The 26,865-nt window shown below is 43.2% G+C and overlaps 1 protein-coding gene across 4 annotated transcripts in view; it reads left to right on the forward strand.

Moving 5' to 3' along the window:
• Positions 1 to 26,865, forward strand: part of TNRC18 (trinucleotide repeat containing 18) — a 739,821-nt gene that overhangs the window by 220,486 nt on the left and 492,470 nt on the right. For all 4 annotated transcript variants that reach the window (XM_073647819.1, XM_073647820.1, XM_073647817.1 and 1 more), the window contains exons 9-11: positions 13,540 to 13,831; positions 15,516 to 16,334; positions 16,456 to 16,634. In XM_073647819.1, the coding sequence (XP_073503920.1) occupies positions 13,540 to 13,831; positions 15,516 to 16,334; positions 16,456 to 16,634 (1,290 nt within the window). The remainder of the gene's footprint in view (positions 1 to 13,539; positions 13,832 to 15,515; positions 16,335 to 16,455; positions 16,635 to 26,865) is intronic.

A 26,865-nucleotide genomic window follows, 5' to 3' on the forward strand; every position in this document is an offset into this window, starting at 1 on the left:
CAGCGCAGGATAAATGTGAGCCGCGGCTTACTGCGTTGTTTTGGGAAGCAGAATGAACAAATTAGCAGCAGGTGAAGAATTGGTTTTATTTATTTTTTACGCTGTTCCTCGTGCGGTATAAGTGATTAGACGACTTTATTCTTCGAGTCGGTTCGATTACAACGATACCAGATTTATATGGAGTTTTTATGATTGGCAGCTGCCACACACTAAAAGACGCTTTTTTTTGCAAAACCTATGGCATCGCCATATTTTGAGAGCTATCATTTTTCCATATTTTGGCTGACAGAGTCTTGTAAGGGCTTGTTTTTTGCGGGACGAGTTGACATTTTTATTGGTACCATTTTCGGGCACGTGACATTTTTTTTATCGCTTTCTATTTTGTTTTTAGAGAGGTAAAATGAACAAAAAACAGCAATACAGGATTTGTTTTTTGAGGTTTTTTTTAATGCTGTTCCGCATGTGGTAAAATCGGTAAGGCAAATTTATTCTTCTCGTCAATACGTTTACAGCGATACTACAGTTATATAGTTTTTTTTATGTTTTTCCGCTTTTACACAATGTAAACTATTTTAGAGAAAAAAAGAATTGTTTTTGCATCGCTTTGTTCTGAGAGATATAACTTTTTTTTATTTTTTTGGCTGATGGAGCTGCATGGTGGCTTTTTTTTGCGGGACAAGATGACGTTTCAGCGGTACCATATTTATTTACACTTGGCTTTTTGATCTCGTTTTATTCCACTTTTTGTTTGGCAATATGATGAAAAAGCATAGTTATTTCCTCTGGTTTTTTTTTTATTTTTTTTACGGTGTGCACAGAAGGGGTTTAATTAGTGTGACAATTTTATAGATCGGGTTGTTCCGGATGCCGCAATACCAAATATGTGTCCTTTTTTTGTTTTTGCATAAATATACGGATTTATTGGTTTATTTTTTTTTCATTTCTGTTTTTTTGTGATTTTTTTTGAACAGTTCGAAAACATTTTTAGACTTTTTTTTTTACGTTTTTACTTAGTTCCTGTATGGGACTTCAATTTTTTTTTTCTGATCACTGGTCTCATGCAATGCAATAGATATGTATTGCATTGCATTAGAGCTGACAGTTTAAGGCTTTGTGCCCACGATGCAGAAATGCTCTGGATTTTTCCTGAGCGTTTATGCATCTCCCTGGCAGAAAAAACGCATGCAGATTGTACATGCGTTTTTCCTGCCAGGGACATGCGGATGTGAAGCGTTCTTCACTTGCATTTCCGCATGCGGGTTGACAAGCGCTTTCCAAGCGATTTTAGCATCACTTGGAAAGTGCTTGTCAACTTGGTCACACTATATAAATCCATGCAAACGGCATGGATTTATATAGTGTGACCATAAAAGAATGGTTAAAAATAAATCTATACTTATCTTCCGATGACCCCCGGAGTTTTGCTTCGCTCCGTCCTGGCTGCCGGCAGCTCGCGGTACACTACACTGAAGGACCTGCCGTCACATGACTATGACATCAGCGCAGGTCCTTCAGTCCACCTCGAGTTGCCGGCAAGTGAAGACAAGGAGAGCGGGGGCCAAAAGAAGAGAAATATAATATTTATTTTTTATTTTATTCTTTTTTTTCACAGGTACAATGGTACCCGGGTCTGGAGGAGAGTCTCCTGTCTCCTATTCCGCACATTGGAACGCATGGATGCTGCATCTACAGATGCAGTGATGCAGAATCCATGCGTTCCAATGCAAGTCAATGACAGCAAAAATGCAGCGCTTCCACAGAATAATTGGTAGTGCTGCGTTTTTTCCCGCAATGATTATCCGCAGCGTAAATTTCCGCAGCATGTGCACAGCACATGCGGATTATCATTTGGGAACATGGCAGGCCTTCTACCATGCGTTTTTTAAGCATTTTTGCAGCGTTTTTGCCACTGCGGAAACGCTTAAAAAACGCATCGTGGGCACAAAGCCTAACACAGATCTCCTGCTAGACTCAACTGCTGACTGAGTCTAGCAGGACACTGTGCATGGCAGACCCGGAGGGGGTCATGTGAACTGTGGCTGCCATGACCACGCCAGGTCCTATCAGCTATCACGGGGGCCGTCGGAAAGGTGAGTGCACGACTCCCTCTCACTGTCTCCTAAATACCGCGATCGCTATGGATCGCTGCTTCTTGAAGAAGATCCAATCAGGTCCCAATGATGTCCCCTGTCAGAGCTACTGCTCTGCACCACAACCGCAGCTCTTGCAGGACCCTGGGGGTCTTGAGCGCTGCGGGACCACCAACTGTTTATAAACGTCGGTGCTGCACAGAGCCCAGCCAGCGCCGACGTTTATGTACAGTGGGCGGTCAGGAAGCGGTTAAATACTAACTGATGACTAGTTTATGCAGCAATATTTGAATACCCTATTTATTATATTGATGGCTGGACTTTACACTACAAGTACTTTTTACCATTTACCTTTCGTGTCTCCCCTATTACCTCAGATTGTAAGCTTGCGAGCAGGGCCTTCACTCCTTGTGGTATCTGTTGAGTTATGTGTTATACTGTAATGTCTTTATTGTCTGTACATGTCCTACCTGAATTGTAAAGTGAAGCGAAATATGTTGGCGATATAGAAATAAAATTTATTATTATGTTCTATGCGATCGAGTTTAGTGATCCATTGCCTGCTAGTGGGAATTATGGCTCGAGTAGTTGTGAGGAAAAATCGTAATATACCTTTCTTAGTTGAGGGATTAGGTCCAGGAAGTAAAGAATTGCAATCTGAGGTGATGGGATTAGGCCAGTTTCATACGTCCGTATATCACCGGTACCGAAGATATCCGTGTCCGAGTGTATCACGCGTGTGGCAACCCTGTGCCGCATCAGGATCACACGGACCGGCGCCTGGGAATCAGCGCTAGGGATAGCGCTGTTCCCAAGTACCGGGTGCTGAACGCTGCCCTCATCATGGTTCCTTCCCAGCGCTGCGATCAGCACCAGCAGGTACCATGATGAGGGTAGTAGTGTCTGCTCCCGCAGTGTCCCTGTTTAAAAAGAAGAATAAAATAATAAAATCCATATACTCACCTGTCCGGAGATGTCCCTCGCTGTAATCCATGTGACCAATGACACAGAGGAGCCGGGGAGAATGAACTGCTCCAGAGCAGTGTCCTGTCACTCACTGAGCGCAGCATTGGAGCCGCTCATTCTCCCAGTCTCCTCTGCTGATTGGTCGCATGGATTACCCTCTGATATGAGCAGTACTTGGCACAATATACTGGAATCACTATGTACAGACGAAGGCAGCATCTTATTAATTTTACAATCTACTCAGTTCATTATTTTATAAATTTGTGATTGAGAATAATGTCACATTTGTATGTAGCTGAAAAGTGGGGCCTTGGAGTTGGTAACTGGTGGGCCCTCGGCACCCCTGTTCGACACTGTAACCACGTCACAACTGTTCAGTGGTGCACAAGTAGGATCCAATCCTGTTAGGATAAAGAGCAAGAAACTTGCCACTCAAAATAAATGAAAATTCATAAATTAATTTAATATGCAATCCAAAAGAAAAGGGTTTCACAAACATTTGTCTATATTAGACCTTCCTTCCTCAGAGTACTGCATAAAGACACCTATTTACAAAATTTCAGATATTAACATAAATGTATATACAGTGATTAATTAGAATTTATTATTAGCATTGATGCAAAGAACATCATTTAGGCATCATATATTCTCAGTCTTATGTGTGGAGACACTTACCCCAAGATCCATTTGTTTGAAGCTCAGTCTGTAAAAGAAGGGAAAGAGAGGTAACTTAGGAAAGAGACGTGGCAGTGAAAACATGTCAGAGAATTGAGCTTCTAGACAAGGTAATAAACACCATCCTGGTATGATAATATCTATCTAAGAACCGCTGGTTCAGACAGGCGCTGTAAGACGTGCAGAAGATAAAGAGAAGGGGCGGGATCAAAGAGCTACTCCTATCATTAGGAACTGCAAGTTACATTGATGTGTCCAATGAGAACCAAGAGGCATGCTTCAATATGACATTAGTATTCTGCCGGCAAGAGACAAGGATGCAAGATTCGTGTCACGTAAGAGTTGCTCCGGAGATCAGTAAACAGGAATGAGAGAGACGTGTCTTAGTTCCTGACATGAGTATCCAGAAGGTGTGCTTGTCATCTGGGGGCTGTATGCGTCTCACCAGTAACCGTGGAAATCCATAAACCGTAAAAAAAAAAAAAAAAAAAGAAATTAGAGACTGTTTATTTGAATAGGGCATTACATAGGAGACATGTAGTTTTCTACTCTGAAGGGATACCATGTGTTAGGCTATGTGCGCACGGTGCGTATTTGAAGCCGACATTTCCTGTGCGTTTCTGCATCTCCTTGGCAGGAAAAACGCATGCGGATTTTCCATGTGTTTTTGACGCATTTTTTAAAGCGTTTTTGTACATCAATGAAAGCTTTTTGGAGCTAAATAAAGTTATTTGGTGGGACATTGCTTTAAGGGAATCTGCCACCCCCTGGGACTTTTCCGACCGCTAATATGGGCATACTGGTGATAGAAATGTAAATCTATACATACCTGTATGGCCCATATTAGCGGTCTGGTTGCTGTGTAATAGCTTTTTTTTAATAAATTATTTCTGCTAAGCTTCGCGTCCCACCAACGCCAAGAAATGCCCACCTACTAGCCCTATTTCCATACTCAACCCACCTCCCCTACATGTCACAAGGCCCTGTGACGTGCAGTTCCTGGCTGGATCCCGCACCTGCACTGTTTCCTCTGTACTGACTGGGGGCTGATATTAGTAGCCGGGGAAGGGGCCATTAGCCAGCATGTTCCCTGGCTGATAATATCAGCCCACAGCTGTTTGTTTAGCCTTTACTGGCTAGATTACAGGGGGACTGCAGAAAAAAATTTATGTGGTGTCCCTGTATGAAATCTAACCAGCAAAGGCTAAACAGACAGCTGCGGGCTGATATTAAATGCTAGGGAAGGGGCCATGAATACTAGCCCCCTCCGCGGCTATTAATGTCACCCCTCAGCAGTCCCAGGAATGGCTCATCCATAAGATGCGCCAAATCTGGCGCTTAGCCTCCGCTCCTCCCACTGCCCTGTAGCGGTGGCGAGTGGGGTAATGGGGTTGGGGTTCACGTCAGCCTTGTATTGGAAGCTGATGTGAAGCCCAGGTTAGTAATGGAGGGTGTCCATAAGATGCCCCCATTACTAACCGCATAGTAAAATGGTCGCCGCTTTTTCAATAAAAGACATGGCCAAAATAAAGTATTTTAATGAAATAAAAAACACGGTTCTACAATTTTTTTCATTACCTTCTGTCCGTGAAGCCCTCGATCTCCTTAAAAAAAACATAAAATAAAAACCATATCCCTCACCTGTCTGCCGTTAACGACGCAGTGCTCGATTACGCCAATGAGTGTATCACGATGATCAGGGTCACTTCTACAGCAGTGACATCAGAAATCACTGATGTCACTGCTGTAGAAGACAGCATTGTACACTGACAAGGAGTGTAAAATCACTCCTGTCAGTGTACATTGCTGTGCAGTAGTGAGGTCACTGGGGCTGATCAGCTGATCAGCTACAGTGAGCTTACCACCTTGGGAACATTCTTGCAAATGTTCTCAGGGTCAGGTCACGTGACCATCAGCTGATTGGTGATGTCAGCTCAGGTCCTGGCAGCTCGTGACACTGCAGGGAGCGAGCCCGCTCCCCGCAGTATACCACTGGCCGCCGGGGAGAGAGCATCGCCGGGGACCAGGCGGACACCAGGGTCTGCCGGACAGGTGAGTATGAGGTCTATTTATTTATTTATTTTTTACCGCGGGCTGGGCTGAGCAGACTACTGCTCCTCCCACCCACGCCACTCTTGATGTTTTCAGCGGGAGCTGTGGTTGGACGAGAGGAATTGTAGTCCTCCTCTCCCGACCCAGGTACCACACGCAGCGCATTTCCGACACGAGTTCGGGCCCATTGACTTTTATTGAAACCCAGCAAATCCGCAGGTATAGATATTACAGGTGCATCTCACTAAATTAGAATATCATCAAAAAATTAATTTATTTCAGTTCTTCAATACAATACAACAATCTTCAATACAAAAAGTGAAACTCGTATATTATAGAGAGTAATTACAAACAGTGATCTATTTCAAGTGTTTATTTCTGTTATTGTTGATGATTATGGCTTACAGGCAATGAAAACACAAAAGTCATTATCTCAGTAAATTATATTACTTTATAACACCAGCTTGAAAAATGTTTTTAAAATCTGAAATGTTGGTCTACTGAAATGTATGTTCAGTAAATGCACTCAATACTTGGTCGGGGCTCCTTTTGCATCAATTACTGCATCAATGCGGTGTGGTATGGAGGCTCAGCAGTGCCTGTGGCACTGCTGAGGTGTTATGGAAGCCCAGGTTGCTTTGATAGCAGCCTTCAGCTCCTCTGCATTGTGGGTCTGGTGCCTCTCATCTTCCTCTTGACAATACTCCATAGATTCTCTATGGGGTTAAGGTCAGGCGAGTTTGCTGGCCAATTAAGCACAGTGATACTGTTGTTTTTAAACCAGGTATTGGTAATTTTGGCAGTGTGACAGGTGCCAAGTCCTGCTGGGGAATGAAATCTCCACCTCCAAAAAGCTTGTCTGCAGAGGGAAGCATGAAGTGCTCTAAAATTTTCTGGTAGACGGCTGCGTTGACTTTGGTCTTCAGAAAACACGGTGGACCTACACCAGCAGATGACATGGCTCCTCAAACCATCACTGATTGTGGAAACTTCACATTAGACCTCAAGATGCTTGGATTGTGGCCTCTCCACTCTTCCTCCAGACTCTGGGACCTTGATTTCCAAATGAAATGCAAAATAAACTTTGCATTTACTTATTGTCAATGACTGTCTTCTGGACATCTGTCAAGTCAGCAATCTTCCCCATGATTGTAGAGCCTACTGAAACAGAGTAAGGGACCTTTTTAAACACTTAGGAAGCCTTTGCAGGTGTTTTTTGTTCATTTTTCCAATTTACTGAGATAATGACTTTTGAGTTTTCATTGGCTGTAAGCCATAATCATCAACATTAACCGAAATAAACACTTGAAATAGATCACTCTGTTTGTAATGACTCTATATGATACAAGTTTCGCTTTTTGTATTGAAGAACTGAAATAAATTAAATTTTTGATGATATTCTAATTTAGTGAGATGCACTTGTATACCTGCAGATTTGCTGCGATTCACTACAAGTCAATGGGCGCTAATTTGCGGTGGAAACGCCTCAACAATGGTCATGCTGCGGTTTTTAACGCAATGCGAATCCGGAGCGGAAATTTCCACATCACGTGCACAGCACATCCGGATTCCTGTTGCAATACCTGGCAGACCTATTAAGTGTTCTCGCAAATAGTAAATGCAGTAAAGTGACCTAGTGGCTAGAACCCCTTAGTGACCAATAGACGTCTTTTTACTGACATGCGATATAAGAGACTAGCGTTCCCCGACAGGAGGCAATCATGTAACTGTCATCTATCTGTACACTAAAGCTGACAACTTGCTGCATCAGTGACGATCAGTGTTGGCACCGACCATGGACGTTTAACCTCTTAGATTCTGCTGTTAACAGTGACTACAATATCTAAATAGTTAACAGAGTGTGGAGGCTCCCTCTTTAACCTCATCTGCACCCTGAGATCTTGATTATGTGGCCCTGATGTTTGCCATGGAAGAGAGTCTGCTGGGTATAGTGGTCTGTTCAGAAGTTTCTCAAAATTTAGATAGTAAAAATAAACTTTTTCCTTCTTACCATTCATACCATTTTCCATTACTTCCTGAAAAGAACCAGAAAGGTTAATGAACTACATGAGAGCAATTTTAAATATGTTGAGTGGTGCAGTTTTTAAAATGGTATCACTTTTGGGTGGTTTCCAACATATAGGACCCCCAAAGTCACTTAAAACAGAACAGGTCCCTATAAAAATAATTTTTTGTAAATTTCCTTGAAAAATTAAAAATTACTGCTACATTTTTAAACCTTCTAAAATGCTAACAAAATAAAACACTTTACAAATGGTGCTGATGTAAAGCAGACATGAGGGAAATGTTATTGATTAATGTTTTTGTCTGGTATGACTATTGGGTTTAAAGAAATAGTCATTCAAAGTTTGAAAATGTAATTTAAAAAAAAAAAAATTGTCAAATTTCTGAAATTTTTATAAAGAAATGCAAAACATGTCAACCTAAATTTACCATTATTATAAAGTATCGTGTCACAAAAAAAAAATCTCAAAATCAATTAGATATGTTGAAGCACTCCAGAGTTATTACTACATAAAGTGACACTGGTCAGATTTAAAAAAATTGGTCCGGTCACTAAGGGGTTAAGGTGCAATGTGCCAAAAATTAATTAATTCAAGTTGATTACATTATTACTGCAAAAATGTAATCAAAAGATGTTGCAATTTTTTATTAAAATCACTTTAAACATAAAGAAGTTGGCCACAACTTTTTATTATTCCCCCAATGTATCCCCCCGGGGCCCATAAATATATTTGTAAATACCTTCTGTTGCAGGTTCTGCCTGTGAGTGGCGCTATCGCTGGCCACTCATAGGCATCACGTACCCCGTGCTGACGTCACGACAAGTGAGGCGTGACAAAGCTCTGGGGTCCCTGCGGTGGCTGCTGGGTTGTGGACAGGGTTTCCCCACGCGTCACACCCAGCATCCACCGCACGCTTTCCCGATGAATGGGGAGAGGGAGAGCGCGTGGTGGATGCTGGATATGACGTGCTGGGATAACCTCGCCCACAACCCAGCAGCCACCATGGAACGCGGAAGAGGGGCCCTCGGCTGCAGCCTGGACTTGTCGTGACGTCAGCGGATGTCAGCGCCGGCTGCAGCCGGGGGTCACATGGTGCCTGTGAGCGGCCACCAATATCGCCGCTCACAGGCCGTAACTACAACAGAAGGTATTTACAAAAACACTTCTGGGCCCCGGGGGGATACATTGGGGAGGGGATATGTAGTGGACAACCCCTTTAAACCTTTTCTGACATTGGGCGTGGCGTACTATTCCGTACCTGCGCCCTGTGCCCATTGGACCAGATTCGGAATAGTGCGTCCTGGCGATTGCGCCCGCACAATGGCTGTGCGGGCGCTATCACCACCGGGTGTCAGCTGACTGCCAAAGCTGACACCCGTTACTATGTGGAAGGTTCGGTGCCACACCGCTTCCTGCACATTAACCCCCAAAATGCTGCGATCGAAGTCTATCGCAGCATTCCGGTGGCAAGGGGAGATAAGCGACGATACTTGCCTCCTCTCCGGCATCCTGCACTGTCTGTGCCGGGTCACAGTGCTTGCCATGGTGACCCGGATGTTTTCATGACGACATCCGGGTCACCAGACAGCAGGAAGTTACTTTGATCATGCGCAGCGCGATTAATGTAACTTCTCCCTGTGCAGCGCTGACAGGCTGTATAGCACAGGGATGCTGCTGCATCCCTATGCTATACAGGCAATCAGACTCCAAAAAGTGAAAGTCCCATAGTGGGACAATGTGTAATGTATATTATGCGTAATAATAATATTCCCAAGACCACCTCCTCTCCTTCTCACTTATTCGTTCCTCACCCAATCGCCTCCAAGACTTCTCCCGAATATCCCCCATCCTCTGGAATTCTGTGCCCCAACACGTCTGACTATCCACCACACTCGGATCCTTCGGAACATGAAAATCCATCTCTTCAAGAAAGCCTACAGCCTGCCATGACCCCGCTGCATCCTCAACACCACTGGAGCTGCTGCCTTACCAACACCGGACCTGTGCCTCACCAACACCGGGACTGCTGCAACCCCCTACCTACTTTCTCTTTCCCCATCATCCTGTAGAATGTAAGCCCACAATGGCAGAGTCCTCTTCCCCCTCTGTACCTGTCTATCATTGTTTATTTGTTTCTGTAAGTGATATATTTATTTTATATGTAACCCCTTCTCATGTGCAACACCATCGAATCAATGGCACTATATAAGAAAATAAATTAATAAGAAAAATAAGAAAAGTGCCAAAGTGAAAAAAAAAAGAAAAAAATTGTAACAATATATATAAAAAAAAAATCCCAAAAAATAAAAATATATTGTAACCATAAATAAATATTCTTAAAAAAAAAACAATAAAAGTACACATATTTGGTATTGCCGCATCCGGAACGGCCTGACCCATAAAACTGTCCCACTAGTTAACACCTTTATTGAACACGGTAAAAAAAAAAAATTATGAAAAACAAAGCAAAAAACAATGCTTTATCATCATACCGCCAAACAAAAAATGGAAAAAAACGCGATCAAAAAGACAAATGTAAATAAAATTGGTACCGCTGAAAATGTCATCTTTTCCCGCAAAAAACAAGCCGCCATTTTGCGCCATTGGCCGAAAAATAAAAGTTATAGCTCTCAGAATAAAGCGATGCAAAAACAATTATTTTTTTCTATAAAATAGCGTAAAAAATTAACTCTAGGGTTTGGGTTGTGCTAGGGTTAGGGTTGTGCTAGGGTTGGGATTTTTTCAAAAGTAAAGAAAAAAAATGATGACGATATGGCGACTAGTGTTGAGCGCAAGTGCTCGCTACTTGAGTTTGCTTCGGGTGCTGGGGTATGCACAGAGTATCGCGGGTGCTCGAGTGACATGCTCAAGTCTCCGCCCCATATGTTTTGCAGCTGTTATACAACCAAAAAAACTCGCGGGGGTTGCTTGCCATGCACGAGCGATACCTGCATGTTTTTTTTTGGGGTGTTTAACAACCGTGAAACATGCAGGAAGTGGACTCGAGCATGTCACTTGAGCACCCGCGATACTCTGTGCATACCCCAGCACCCGATGCAAACTCAAGTAGCGAGCACTTGCACTCAAGACTAATGACAACTTATTCAATATGATGATAATGTTATCAAATTCTGTGTCGTAGGTCTGGGTTCAAAATATTCACTATACCCCTTGATAAAATCCTTGAGGGGTGTAGTGGCCGAAATGGAGTCACTTGTGGGGGGTTTCCACTGTTTAGGTACATCAGGGTCTCCCAAAATGCAAAATGTCATCCGCTAATTATTTAAGCCAATTTTACATTCAAAAAGTCACTTCCCTTCCGAACCCTGCCGTGCGCCCACACAGTGGTTTTCACCCACATATGGGGTATTTGTGTGCTCAGGAAGAATTGCGCAACAAATTTTGGGGTCCATTTTTTCCTGATAACCTTGCGAAAATAAAAAAATGGGGGTCTAGAGTAACTAACATTTTTGTGATAAAAAAGTTAAATGTTCATTGTTTTCTTCCACATTCCAAAAGTTCCTGTGAAGCACCTGAAGAGTTAATAAAGCACGATGTTTGAGGGGCGCATTTGCATTGTCCGGCGCGTGCGCACTAAGGCTGTGTGATTGCCAGCTTCAGTGCGCACGCGCTGTCACCTGTGGCTCCCGGCCCGTGCACGGTCAATGTATCTTGCGGTCACCGCATGCGCAGTGACACTGCAGCGGTAACAGCACTATTCTTTGACTGCGCATGCGCCGGGAGCCAGGGGTGACAGCGCGTGCGCACTGAAGCTGGTAATCACACCGCTCAGTGGCCCGACGTGTGCAAGTGCACATGCGCCCCTCAAACATCGCGCTTGCCAGGAGCAGTATTCAAATGTCATCAAATGTCAGCACTGACTGAACGTGGCGCCGCCCATGACTGAATGTGAAAATCACTTCCCTATGACTGAATCCGAGCAGGTAAGATAAAGTATATAAAATGATATAACATCATTATACTACCACCGATTTTAATAAAAACATCTCGTTAGTGATACACATTGCATCACTAACAAGCCAATGGGGGCAGTGTACATAGCTACTAGGACTTGACAGGTTCTCTTTAAGGGCATGAAAATTAAAATTTTGAAAATTTCGCAATTTTCAACATTTTCACCAAATTTCATTTTTTTTCACAAATAAACGCAAGTCATATCGAAGAAATTTTACCACTATCATGAATTACAATATGTCACGAAAAAAAAATCTCAGAATCAGTGGGATCCGATGAAGCGTTCCAGAGTAATTACTTCATGAATTGACAGTGGTCAGAAATGTAAAAATTGGCCCGGTCATTAACTTGCAAACCACCCTCGGGGTTAAAGGGGTTAAAGATTGATTCACATTCAAAATGACTAATTATCCACATATGAGTTGCAAATTGTGGCCAAATAATGGACATACTGCAGGCAGGTGTCCAATAAAGCATACCACTGCCAATAGGTGTTAGTGTAATTATAATCAGCCACAAGTCGCAATATTCAAATTGTCTTATATAATTTCACAAACTGCAGTGTCTCATAGTAAGTGAAAAGCATGACAGACATACAAATGCAAGGGTATCTCAACAGTTAAACTCCAAAGGTCCAGTGAACTAGTTGAAAACCAGGAGGGTTGATTGCTGCTATTGCTTGATTTAAAATGTATATCTAAATGCTAAGTGCAAGGTGCATATAACAAGACAAGGGCAATAATTGGCCTCCACAAGCCAATTTGAAGTTTATTTTGTCATAATGAAAATGAAGTATAAGGTTTTAACTGCAAGCAATTGATGCAAGATTTTACCTGTGAATAGATCGCTGTAGTAGAAAATATAGGGAGCCACAGCCTTCTACCCCAACGAGCTCATTTCGGCCCCCTTTAAGAAGGAGTGTCATCCATAGATTTAGGGTTCTAAAACAATAAGGGCGTTTTAGTTCACACATGTCAAACTCTGGCCCGTGGGCCAAGTCTGGCCCTCAGGGTGATTATATTTGGCCCGTGATACCATATGGAGGGCTATGTAGGCCATTATTCTGTATGGAGGACTATGTGGGGCCATTATTCTGAATGGATGACTGTGGATGATAGTTGGGGCATCATAATGTTTTGGGATCACCAAACTTTGCCACGGGAGAATTGAGGGGGCTACAGTGGGGTCATCATACCATACATGTGGAGGAATTAACCGTGGGAGTATCACTCTGTGTTTGGGGTTCACTTTTCTTGACATCATACTTTGTGGGGGCAATGAAAGGCAATCTATGGACTTTAATAGGAGGAAAATGACTCTGTAAGGGCTGCAAAGTTGTGATATGCTCCTTTGTGACCCCACCGAATATTACGTTTTTTTTTTTGTTTGTTTGTTTTTTATTTTAAGGTTGGCCTGCGACTTTGTCCAAGTTTTTAATTTTAGCCCTCTGTGTCTTTGAGTTTGACATCCCTGTTTTGGTTATAAAATATTTGACAGACAGCTTTATTAAAAGCTACCACTGGCTTTATCTAATATGCTTTTGAACACTCAGCAAGTTTACAACAATCAACAGGGAAGGCAAAAAATATTTGCAGGTTAGACACATTTTTTGCCTGCATTTCACCCAATATGTCACTATAGCTTTGGTGATTATTTTTCTGTGGAGTGATTAGGATTTTTACAATAGTTTTGTATCTTGACCATTAGTATTAATCTTTCTCTAAGCAAAGGGGTTGTCTGTTTTTAATCTTTAGGAGCAGCTGAAACTGGGGCAAGAAAAAGTTGTGGATTTGTCTTCACAAACTGATAAGGAAAGCTCTTTCTGCAGTTCTCCATCTAATTCCTGTAACAAAGTGTTTGGTTCCTCACCTCTCCTTGAATCATTCTCTGCAACAAACAAATTGGAAGAAGATTCTGATAAATACTCTGAGCAGCCATCTTTCAGCAGTGCTTCACCTGCTTCAATGTTGCCAACCAAAATAGAAGTTAATGTTGGGTCAGTGAAAGATCCATCAATGGAACAAGATAGCTCTTCTCATATCCAAGGTTTGTTTCTATCTGTACTACTTTTTTGCGAATAAGTTAAACTTTTAACTGAGGGCCGTTCTCAGCTTGGAAACCATTTTTGGTCCATGTGACCAAGCAGTTATCAACAAATGTTTTTGCCTTACAGAAAGTATTAAAGTATTACTCCAGTATTTTTTTCAATCCTTTTGCAAGGAGATGTTTGTAAGTGTTATGCATGTAGGACATACTCACTGGTCAGTCCCTTCTTCTGTTTTCAGCCCCGCTCTGGTTGCTCCGGCACCATGTAACACTTTTGTAATCTGCATGATCTCTGTGTGTTCGGAAGTTTTTTTTTCTCAATACAAGTCTATGGGACTGTAGAATCTGCTGAGTTTTGGGGTGCCAGTTAATATTAATTAACAAGAGCTACTGGATCTTTAAAAGGGGGTTTATTACAAATACGATATTTACAATAACATACATAAGGGAAACCTAACTAAGGGACAAGGGAACAATGTAAGGGAAAAGGTAAAAGGAGAGGGTGGTAGAAGATGGTAAGTGAGAAGAATAATGCCTAACTAGTTGGATGTGCTACCTTTATATCAGTTACACAGTCAGACATGGCCCATACATTGCCCATCCCTCTAACACCTCCACATAATGGTACCATCCAATCAGGTCATAGTCTTTGAAGTTCTCCAGAAACATGCACATGGCTGCTGATGCAGACACTCTCCTGGAGGTGGCGCTCTTAAGTAAAGAATTGATAAGAGGGTCAGGGGCCATACGTAATTGCAGTGGTCTTCATCTTCCTGCTGATGGCGTCTGGTATTATAGCCAAAAAGTCTTTGTATCAAGTGGCCTGAGGACAGTTTCAACTGCATTTTGCTTGGAGATAAGAGGTCAACTTGAAGAACAATGGTTTGTAATCCAAACACCACAGGGTTTATGTACCTTTCAAGAGGCCAGACAAGATGTCCATCTCCCATGTAGGTGCTCTCACTTTACTCTATCAATAGAACAAAAGGCACCACACTATAGGACACACAACGCCTTCCTCACAGGTTTTATGACTCCACAGCACATGGTCAATCTCTTTGATGTAGTCCTTTGATGAACTTTAGTGCTATACAGAGTTTGTGAGTTCAGTCATTCATATTACACGTACTATAGATATTGTCCATGTTGGGTTCCAACAGGGACACTGCCTCGTTCGGAATTCCTTAGACTTGCATTGAGAAGATTTAAAAAAGTGACCTCTCCTTCACACAGCAACCACTGTGTGATTTGGCAGGTCACAACTGTATTCATGTAGTGCCGGTGTTGGGCTGAAAACTGGTGATGACGGCTATTGGTGAGCTACATGCATTACCTAACAAAGGGTTAAAAAAAATCCCTATTGTGGTGCTTTAAGGACAATTGCTAAATCCCCTACATCTATTTATTGAATTGCACATGTCAATACTGTGCGTGATCCAAAAATACATAGAGCAGCTGGGTATTTTTTTTTTTGATGTTTATGCAGTTCTCTTTATTTTTTTGAGTAGTTGACTGTACTTTCTTGAAAGAGATGAATTCCCATCCATTTACTTGTCATAGGATAGCCCAAATCCCACTTTAGGAACACATCATATTCATACAATACATACATAATATGCATGGTTTTGTCATGAATAAATGAGACCTCAAGACCATGTTGATCATAAATTATTTCTGTTTTCAGATGACACGCATAAATACTCAGTGCAGCGTCTTTCACCCTCCATGCAGCACCAGCTTTCCTATATAAATCAACCAACAAGCGTTGAAAACACTGAAAATTTTGCTTCCGTTATTAAACTATCTGAATTAAAGACATGTGATGTTGAAACTCCCTTGGATCTCAAACCTGCACATATGTCTGAGGAAGTTAAGGCAGCTGAATCAACCACCGACATTATTAAAACTGAAGATTTACCTGCCATTACAAGTTGTAACATTTCTAATGAACCAGATGCTTGTAAAGTGTCTGTAGAATGCCAAAATTTTCTATGTCAAGGAACAGATTCTGCAAAAGTAGATGAGAATGAAGAGCTCAGAAAAATGGAAAGTCTTTCCCCTTGCATTTCTGAAATTAATCTTGGCGTTGTAAAAGGTACATGTTCAACTCAAACAGACTTTACTGACCCTTATGTGTCTCCAAATACTGAAATGGATTTAGTAAGAATTCTTCATCATGTTGAACCATCCCCCAAAGCAAATGAGCTTATGGATTTGAACATGAGAAAGGAAAGGACTTGTACAAATAGTGTGACATCTGCACCTTTGAACTATAAAGAGGACATGCATGCTCAACTTTCTGATATGAAACGTATGAATGATCCACTGGCTGGTATGAATGCATTGGTTGCAGCATCCGAAATGCCTCAGGCCTGGTGCCTGCCACTCAAAAGCACCGCTGAACTTACTCCCGATTCATCAGCAGACAGCACACTTCTCCAAGGCATTGTCCTACTAAGTGAAATAGCTGAAATCGAGCTTGAGAAAAGAAAACAAATGGACAGTAAGTTTCTTTTTGTGTTTGAAAAATTTTCGATGTATATGGGCAGTAGTAGCCGGTCACTAAAAATAATGTTTCATTGCACATGTTAATGTAATTTTTATTTTTCGCTTTCACTTACCAGATTTGCAAAGCTACCACATTAAGCCTTCTCTAGAAAGCCTGTTGGCTGCCAGCTCTCAAATGTTAATGGAAGTGCTCTCCTCACCAACTTTAGATTATCTGAAAGCCGAATCAATCAAATTGCCTCGAGAATTAACGCTTAATAAAAAATATAGCTGGAAACAAGGAAAAAATACATCGGTGAGTTGACAATCCCTTTTCAGTTTAAAGGTTATGTATAATTGGTGGAGAAAATGTAAAATTGATGGACCTAAGTCTTTTAACAAACTATGTAACTGTATGTGAGCATGATAAATAGCATACTCTTTGAACCATTATTATCATATCATTTTTTAAGTATTAATCATAACCTCAGGCAGGGACATGTTGCCTCAAAGCAGCAGCTGTGATCCCCTGCTGTGTTGTCTGTATACTCACAGGTGCTTCTCACTAAATTAGAATATAATCAAAAAGATAATTTATTTCAGTTCTTCAATACAAAAAATGAAACTCATATATAGAGCCATTACAAACAGAGTGATCTATTTCAAGTGTTTATTTCTGTTAATGTTGATGATTATGGCTTACAGCCAATGAAAACACAAAAGTCATTATCTCAGTAAATTAGAATACTTTATAACAACAGCTTGAAAAATGTTTTTAAAATCTGAAATGTTGGCCTACTGAAATGTATGTTCAGTAAATGTACTCAATACTTGGTCGGGGCTCCTTTTGCATCAATTACTGCATCAATGCGGTGTGGCATGGATGCGATCAGCCTGTGGCACTGCTGAGGTGTTATGGAAGCCCAGGTTGCTTTGATAGCAGCCTTCAGCTTGTCTGGATTGTTGAGTCTGGTGTCTCATTTTCCTCTTGACAGTACCCCATAGGTTCTCTATGGGGTTAAGGTCAGGCGAGTTTGCTGGCCAATCAAGCACAGTGGTACTGTTGTTTTTAAACCAGGTATTGGTACTTTTGGCAGTGTGGACAGGTGCCAAGTCCTGCTGGAGAATGAAATTTCCATCACCAAAAAGCTTGTTTGCAGAGGGAAGCATGAAGTGCTCTAAAATTTCCTGGTAGATGGCTGTGCTGACTTTTGTCTTGATAAAACACAGTGGACCTACACCAGCAGATGACATGGCTCCCCAAACCATCACTGATTGTGGAAACTTCACACTAGACCTCAAGCAGCTTGGATTGTGGCCTCTCCACTCTTCCTCCAGACACTGGGACCTTGATTTCTGAATGAATATTGGAACTCTGGGACCTTGTGAAGTGTGTCAATGACTGCCTTCTGGACATCTGTCAAGTCAGCAGTCTTCCCCATGATTGTGGAGTTTACTGAAACAGACTAAGGGACCTTTTTAAACTCTTAGAAAGCCTTTGCAGGTGTTTTCTTGTTAATTATTCTAATTTACTGAGATAATGACTTTTGTGTTTTCATTGGCTGTAAGCCATAATCATCAACATTAACAGAAATAAACCCTTGAAATAGATCACTCTGTTTGTAATGACTCTATATAATATATGAGTTTCACTTTTTGTATTGAAGAACTGAAATAAATTAACTTTTTGATGATATTCTAATTTAGTGAGATGCACCTGTATAAGTGACTTGTGCTTTCCCGGAGCAGCTCTGCACGGTAAGACACAGACATTACACAGTATATAGCAGGGCCACATTTATAAGATTATTTCAGCACAATAATACAGGAACATTTTTTTTTAAAGTATAGTGAGCCGGTGGCTTCCCAACCCAGGAAGAATGAGCAAGGTTTCCAAACCCTGAAACTATTAAAAGTAATATAGTGCGGATCATCGTTGTGCACCATGCTCATTGTATAGTGCGTTTTAGCAGTGCTTTTTCCTAAAAAAAAAAAAAAGCTGCAGTGTGCACTTATCCTTATAGTGGGAAAAGAAACATTTTTCATTTTTGTGTCCCGGTGTTCATAGAATTTTAGAAGTATCTGTGGGTTCAAAATGCTCACCATCCTTTTAAATGAATTCTTTAAAGTAAATGTGTCCCGATTTTTAATTGTGTATTAATTATTGATTATATATTTTTTTTGAAAAGAAACCTGTCTTGTGAAAAAAAACAGGCAAAACATACAGATATCGACACATGTAAACCCCACTGAGAGTACTGACGTTTCACCTAGCATCTATGATGAATAAAAACAGGGCCATTTTCATCAGATAATTTATCAATAAACCTCTGAGGGACATCAGTTATTCATAACTATAGGGGACATGTCCCTCAGAGGTTTATTGATAAATTATCTGATGAAAATGGCCCTGTTTTTATTCATCATAGATGCTAGGTGAAACGTCAGTACTCTTAGTGGGGTTTACACATGTGAATATGTGTATGTTTTGTCCGCTTTTAGATAAATAATTATGTAAAATTTCTTTCTTTTGAGGCTACATGTGAGCATACCTTTTTACTCAAAACAGCTTTATTATACTATAAAACTTCAGTGAAAAAAACGCTATTAACCTGCAGATATGGGGTTAATCTATAGGTTAATAGCATTCTGAACCTGCCCTGTGCCTGCTCTTAGACCATTAGAAGAAATAAACTTTATACCCCCCTCCCCTGCAGCATTCTGGTTTCAGTCATGCGGGTGGCGCTGGCACAGTCATCGCTCTGTGTATACTGAGTGGCATCTGTTACCACACCTTTGGTACTGACTGACAGCCGGCCCTAATGCTAAGTGAGCTTTCAGTCAGAGTTGGCGGTGCCGTTACAGCCGTCGCTCTCTATGCACAGAGCGTTGACTGAAATCGTGCTGGCACCGCCTGCATGTCTGAAACCAGAACGCTACTGGGAGAAATAAAGTTCATTTCTTCCTGGCATCGAGGGTGTAATTGCAAGCGCTGGGTAGGTTCAGAGCGCTATTAACCTGAAGATTAACAGCGTTTTTTCATGTGACAGATTCCCTTTAATACAAAATAAAATGTACTACGTTACCTTTTTTTTTTTTTTTCTTTCTGCCTCCACTAGGGGCTGCCATTCTTAATTGCTGGTATGTAAGTGTCTCAGCATGCAAATATGGCAGCCCCTTCCCGGCCACATCTCCTACCTTGTGGCTGCCTTCAGTTGTGAGCTGGGCACGCCCCCTTGGCTGTCCAGGTCACAGCTTTGGAGGGAACAGGGCGCCATATGACTTTTTACTCAATTCTGTGCGAGACAGCGGGACATAACAGCGATTCTGATACTATTTTTTTTTAGATAGGGGAGTAAAGAGGGGTCTTATAATGAGGGGTTCTCTGAGAGATCTATAGCTGGTGTGGGTCGTTGCAGACATGGGGAGACCAAATACGTAAAATTTGACTTATATTTTATCATGTTTTTACAATATAATTCAGTTTTCCCCAAAAATCATGTCTTTATTTGTTGCCATATTGTAAAGGCTAAATATGCAAATTGCCTATTCAGAGACGAACTTTAATGTCACCTATTGGAAGTAGCAATCCTAAAAGTCATCATTGACCTTTCTATCACAAGTCATTTGACAAGGTTCATTAAAGGGTCGATATTGACTATGATTGCTAATTCCAATAGGTGGCACTAGAGATCCTCTCTGAAGAGGCAATTTGCATATTTAATTTACTAAATTAATATTAAAGTCCTAAAACACAAATTATTGGGAACCCTTCTTTTGTGCCCCACAAAATAAGTCACTTTTGCTTAGGTTGCCCCTCTGTGTGCCACCCCACAACTCATTTACCCCCCATTTACATATGATGTCACCAGCCAGTATTTCCACTACAGCTCTGAGTGAGTATAATGCTGCTGCCTTTCAAAAGTTTAATATGCCACTGCCGTCTGCCACACAGTAATATGGATTGGCATCATTCTCCCTAAGAGATGTAGTTAAAATGTTGTCTGGCGAAGTCACAGAGATGAAAAATGCTGCATTGGTATAAAGCCCAACTCAAGGCTGCTGCAGGCTGAAATGTTGCCTGCTTGTCATGTAAGTGCGTGCATAGCATAACCTGTCTAATTGAAAGTGTAGGCCACTGAATCATCCACGGGACTGCATACATGGCTACTTATCCAGTAGTAAGTCTGTGGAGATCAAACATCTTGGACCACTACATTCTGAATTTTATTTTTTATTTACATAGTACTGTCTATTCATCAGCCATGATAGAGGAGGGGACTGGCTTAGCTATTGCGTTGAACAGTCAGCCAGCACTCTTCACACACGACTCTGATTTCAGGCAGTCATGCTTCAAATTGTAGATCGGGGGCAGCTTTCAGCCATGAAATATGTTAGAAAGCTGAATAGTCTTCATATGTAAGTACAGTTGGGAACAATTGTTCTTTAAAGGGAATCTGTTAGTGGGATCAACTCTCTTAAGCCGTCTATATGGGTGTGAAGATCTGAGGTTGTGGGCTGTAATAATCACCTAGGTAGGTTAACTATTTTTTTTTATTCATTATGTACATGGTCTTACAGCAACTCTGGCTAAATTACCACAATGCAATGCCCACCAGTCCACAAGATTCCAACCCTGGGCTGGTAGTTCCACTGCCCCTGTACCAGTTGATGCCTACTGTCTTCCAACTTTCGGTTGGCCCACAACTTTTCTTTCTCACTCCGGTATAGTCTGCAGTCACAGCCCGTGTTCCTCCAGACGACTGATATACGCGGCCATAGTGCATGCATCCGGCTAAAGCCGCCAACAACATATAGTACAGTTCCAGCAAGTACACAAGATATTGCAAATTAAAGTCTCACCCTTCCGCTGGCTTGCCGGGAATTAGAACCTCTGCGACTTCGGGGCATCCAGGGCCAAGCACCCCGCTTTTGGCGGACACCCACAGAGGGGAGGTAGCGTCAAGCTTAGGAGGCTGACCGAGCACAGTGAGGTTTGTGGCCGCGTGACCTGAGTGTCCCAACCTGAGTTTTCCAAACGTCTTAGTGGGTTCAGTGATGGGCAGTGGAGCAGATCTGTATTCCACCAGATGTAGCCATGGTTCTTTGTGCTGTTCATCTAGCGTCTCTTCAGAGAGAGAAGGGCCCTTTTTATACCCACAGCTCTCATTCAGGGTTTTCTCCCACAGGATTGGGGGGAGGTAATCCATTATTGTTAGATTGTTCAATTAACCTGCATATTTGTCCTCCAAGGTGTGTTGACTTGTAAACCGCAGGGGGATGATACAATATGTAATCAGCAGGCATTGCACAGATTAACATACAAGAGTCAACGTACACGTTCATATGAAGCAATGTCTCATGTCTAATGACCTATTGAACCAATGCACAATACGTCTGGCATAATTAAGAATAATTCACCCCGGCACCAGTGACCAGATTGACGCTGTGTTGTCACATTCCTCCCCCCTCTTAATTAACCCTGAAGACTGCTGGATCTTGTTGTGGATCGCTGTTTACGGGGTAGACGTAATAAGCTTCCGATCACCTTGTCGGGGATAGTTCATCAGCATTTCTTTCAGCACAGACACGGCTGTAAGAGGTTTCACCTTAAAAAGAACTAAACTTTATCATCCAGTTTCCTCAACGCATATTCCATGTCTTCCTTACAAATAATCGTCACAATCCCCATTCCATCCTTGTGTACATCAGCATAGCAGACATCTTCAGCTTGTATCATATGATCTTTCTGATTCTGTCAATTCCCCGATGGGGGAAGCCCTGAGACAAGGACTCTGTTTTCAGTTTGCAGGGACCGTGGTACGTTTCTTCTGCGGGGCATTTGAACCCACCCCCTGATCCCGGTTTGACCTGGGAAACTCCACACGTAACCGGCGAGAACCAAACTCGTATCCATTATGTGCAACCACGGAGTCCTCTGCATTCCGCGGATCCTGTAAACTGATTAAGGCGAACAGTGCTGAGCCGCTCTCCCCACGATTCTTCAGTTTGATAGTATGAATCTGCCAATACCGATGGCCGCCAGGTAGATGGTCACTTGGCGGACTGGTAAATAACATTTATTCGGTCTCCCATGACAGCACCACGTGAGAGGATCCGCCCATCAAGGACAGGAAACCTACAGGTTAAAAAGGGCGGCCCTCTCTTCCCGCCTCAATTTAGGTTTCCTGTCCATGATGGGGGGACCTTGCAGGCTTACCTGCAAAAGATGGACTCCTGTCCCAGAGAGGGCCACAGCAGGTGGTTGGAGCCGGTCCGTCCCGGTCCTCTGGAGACGCCACGGCAGGGCTCATGGGGGCGCCTCCGTGAGCGTTGCGGTGGGCGCGACATCGCCTCACGGGAGGTAGATGTCCGCCAGGTGTGGGGCCGCTAGCGGGCTTCCTCCCCCCTCTACAGCTTGCAGGAGATCCAGGTCGCGCCGGCGGCGCACGTGACGGGCGCGACCTTCTGACGCGACTTCCGGTGCGCCGGGCAGGAAGCCCTGTGACGTCACCGGAAGGGGTGGGGCTCGTTTGAATTTTTGGCGCGCGAGCAGCTGAACCCCGGGGGATTGAGGACCTGGCGGCGAGGAGCCCACCTGGATCCCACCTGGACCTGGGGAGGAAGACCAAGGAGCAGGTAACGCCCTCCTGGGTAAAAAAAAAAAAAAAAAAAGGAAACACACACCTACACATGGTACCGGTATGGCCAGTATATAAAGGGTCTGGTAACATACAGAGGTGCTTCCCAGCCCATTCTTACATTGTAAGCTATGGAAGATTCACAGGAGCTGTCACCTAGGCAACAACATCTGCTGCAGGAGCAGCCCTCTGGGGAGCCCTCACAACTAGTGGCGCAGCGTCATTCCCGGCTAGGGTCTGGTCATACAGCTAGAAGAGCTACCACTAAGAGCAGGAAGGACGGTCCAGTGCGGCGTGATTCCTCGCCATGCATGCTGGATTCTTCTGCTTCTACGGTACCGAAGGTTCTGTGGGGTGAGTGGAATCTTCGTGAAAGTTCTACTAATGTTTCCTCCTTCTTTCTATCTATGACTTTCTTTTAGAGCAAGAAATGTTCCTCGAAGTCCAAGCACAGAGAGTGTGCCTTATGCAGCTGTCCACTCCCTGATTCATATAGCAAAAGGTTATGTCAGCTTTGTATCAGCAAAATGATATCGGAGGAGACCCCAGATTTTTCCCTAGGCCTAAGAACTTTAATAAGGGAAGAAATAGGCAAAGCATTGCAAGGTTCAGAGTCTGGGCATATTCCTCAAGAAACCCAGCTGGGTTCAGACTCTGAGCTATCGGTCGCTTCCTCCTCCGCCTTCTCTTCCTCTGATAGTGAGCCAGATAGACAGTGCTTCCCCCCTGAAGGAGGTCGATGCCCTAGTAAAAGCCGTCCGATCTACAATGGGGATAGTGGACTCGAGGGTAGAGAAGTCAGCTGAGGATGTTATGTTTGGTGGTCTGGGGCTAAAGAAGAGAAGGGTCTTTCCAGTAAATTCAAAGGTGAAAGACCTCATTGATAATGAGTGAAGAAAGCCTGACAAGAAGGGTAGTGTTCCTCTATCCTTTAAAAGGAAATATCCGTTTGAGGATGCTATGTGTTCCTCCTGGTTAAAAGCACCCAAGCTGGATGTTGCTGTTACCAAAGCAGCGAAAAGAACTTCCCTCCCATTCGATGATATGGGTGCATTGAGAGATCCCCTAGACCAGGGGTCCTCAAACTTTTTAAACAGGGGGCCAGTTCACGGTCCCTCAGACCATTGGAGGGCCGGAATATAGTTTTTAAAAAAAACTATGAACAAAATCCTATGCACACTGCACATATCTTATTTTGTAGTAAAAAAACAATACAGGAACAAATACAATATTTAAAATGAAGAACAAGTAAGGTTAAATCAACCGGTATTTCAATAGGTAGGTAACTGTACCCAATAGGCAGCATAGGTCCTCAATAGGCAGGTAAATGTCCTCAATAGGCAGCATAGGTCCTCAATAGGCTGGTAAATGTCCCAAATAGGCAGCATAGCTCCTCAATAGGCAGGCTGTTCTTCCCCCCTTATTATGCCCCATGCAGGATTTCCCTTTCTCCCACCATATAATGCCCCATGCAAGATATCACTCCCCTGTCTTTATAATGCCCCATTCAGGATGTCACCCCCCCATATAATGCCCCATTCTGGATGTCACCCCCCCCCCCATATAATGACCCATGCAGGATATCACTCCCCTGTCTTTATAATGCCCCATTCAGGATGTCACCCCCCCATATAATGCCCCATGCAGCATGTCACCCCCCCATATAATGCCCCATTCAGGATGTCACCCCCCCATATAATGCCCCATTCAGGATGTCACCCCCCATATAATGCCCCATTCAGGATGTCACCCCCCCCATATAATGCCCCATGCAGCATGTCACCCCCCCCATATAATGCCCCATTCAGGATGTCACCCCCCCATATAATGCCTCATTCAGGATGTCACCCCCCATATAATGCCCCATGCAGCATGTCACCCCCCCATATAATGCCCCATTCAGGATGTCACCCCCCCATATAATGCCCCATTCAGGATGTCACCCCCCCATATAATGCCCCATTCAGGATGTCACCCCCCCCATATAATGCCCCATGCAGCATGTCACCCCCCCCCATATAATGCCCCATTCAGGATGTCACCCCCCCATATAATGCCCCATTCAGGATGTCACCCCCCCATATAATGCCCCATTCAGGATGTCACCCCCCATATAATGCCCCATGCAGCATGTCACCCCCCCATATAATGCCCCATTCAGGATGTCACCCCCCCATATAATGCCCCATTCAGGATGTCACCCCCCCCATATAATGCCCCATGCTGGATGTCCCCCCCCCATATAATGCCCCATGCAGCATGTCACCCCCACATATAATGCCCCATTCAGGATGTCACCCCCCATATAATGCCCCATGCAGCATGTCACCCCCCCCATATAATGCCCCATGCAGCATGTCACCCCCCCCATATAATGCCCCATTCAGGATGTCACCCCCCCATATAATGCCCCATTCAGGATGTCATCCCCCCCCCCCCCATATAATGCCCCATTCAGCATGTCACCCCCCCATATAATGCCACATGCAGTGTTAGAACCTTGGTCTTAGGTTTTTTTTCCTTTGCTGGTCACATGACCTTGTTGGCCTATTTAATCCTGCTCCGCCCTTCTGGCTTTGCTGGACTTCATTGTATATCTACTTTCTAGCTAGCCTGTGCTCTGTGTCTTGCTCTGTTAGTTTGCTTGGTCTACTGACCTCTATGTTCTATATTTTTTGTTTGTTCGTCTGTCTGCTACTATTTCTGTTAGGAGGTGTCCCATATTCCTCCCAGTCCTTAGTACTTGTAGGGATTCCTTCCCCACATCTATAGGTCTCCGTACAGACTAGCTTAGGACTTTAGCAGGTCTGATCGCAGGATCAGGTCCCCTGTTACATCGTAGGGATTCAGCTGAGTTCTATCGTAGGGACAGATCTCCTCTCTTTCCTTAGCTCTGGTAGCAGAACATAACAGTAAGTCCAGCCTGCAAATTCTCTAAGGAAAGATTTTTCTGTTCCATCATGGTGTCGGTTCAGGATTTGGCTCATCGCCTGCAGGGACTCTCTCTGGAGGTGGCCGAGCTCCGTCAGCACGTGAGTAGCTGTCCTGGAGCACATTTCTTGGAGCCTAAGGTATGTTTGCCGGATTTATTTTTTGGTGAACACCGAGAATTTTTTTCATTTAAAAATGCTTGCTTATTGTATTTTCGTTTGAGACCTAAGTCCTCTGGGGATGAATCCCAGCGCGTAGGGTTCATAATGTCACTTTTGCGCAAAGAGCCTCAGGAGTGGGCCTTTTCTTTGCAACCTAGTGATACATGCTTCAGATCAGTGGATAGTTTTTTTTCTGCTTTGGGACTATTATATGATGATCCTGACCGTGTCGCATCAGCTGAGACTGAGTTGAGACGTTTAAAACAGGGATCAGGTAATGTGGAAAAATATTGTACTCATTTCCGTCGTTGGTCTACTCAAACAGGGTGGAACGATTCTGCTCTGAAAAGTCTATTTCTTGCTGGGCTCAGTGAAAGGGTTAAAGACCTGCTAATTGCTTATCCTACACCTGAAGATTTGCAACAGGCTATGCAATTAGCTATACGGGTGGATAGAAGACTGCGTGCAAGGGTTAATGAGAGCAAATCCTCTGCTATGTCAGTTTCTGGTTATGAGAATGTGTGTACGAACAGTGGTGAACCGATGGAGATTGGATCGGTGGCACCTCGCTCTCAAGAAAAAGACCGTCGATTTTCTGAAGGCTTGTGTTTCTATTGCGGAAAATCTGGTCATTTGATTAAAGGCTGTGAGCTTCGTATGAAGAAAGAAAAAAAAAAAGGTCAGTCACGCCCGTATTGCCTGTTTTAAATTCCAAGGGTATATTTTTAGCTGCATCCACGATTGCTCGGAAAAAATTAATGGAATTTCGGGTGTTTGTTGATTGCGGGTCTACTCTGAATGTAATTGATGGGGG

This window comes from Phyllobates terribilis, unplaced genomic scaffold (assembly GCF_046119375.1).
Source record: "Phyllobates terribilis strain yellow unplaced genomic scaffold, ASM4611937v1 Scaffold_9__5_contigs__length_417890890, whole genome shotgun sequence".
Classification (NCBI taxonomy): domain Eukaryota; kingdom Metazoa; phylum Chordata; class Amphibia; order Anura; family Dendrobatidae; genus Phyllobates; species Phyllobates terribilis.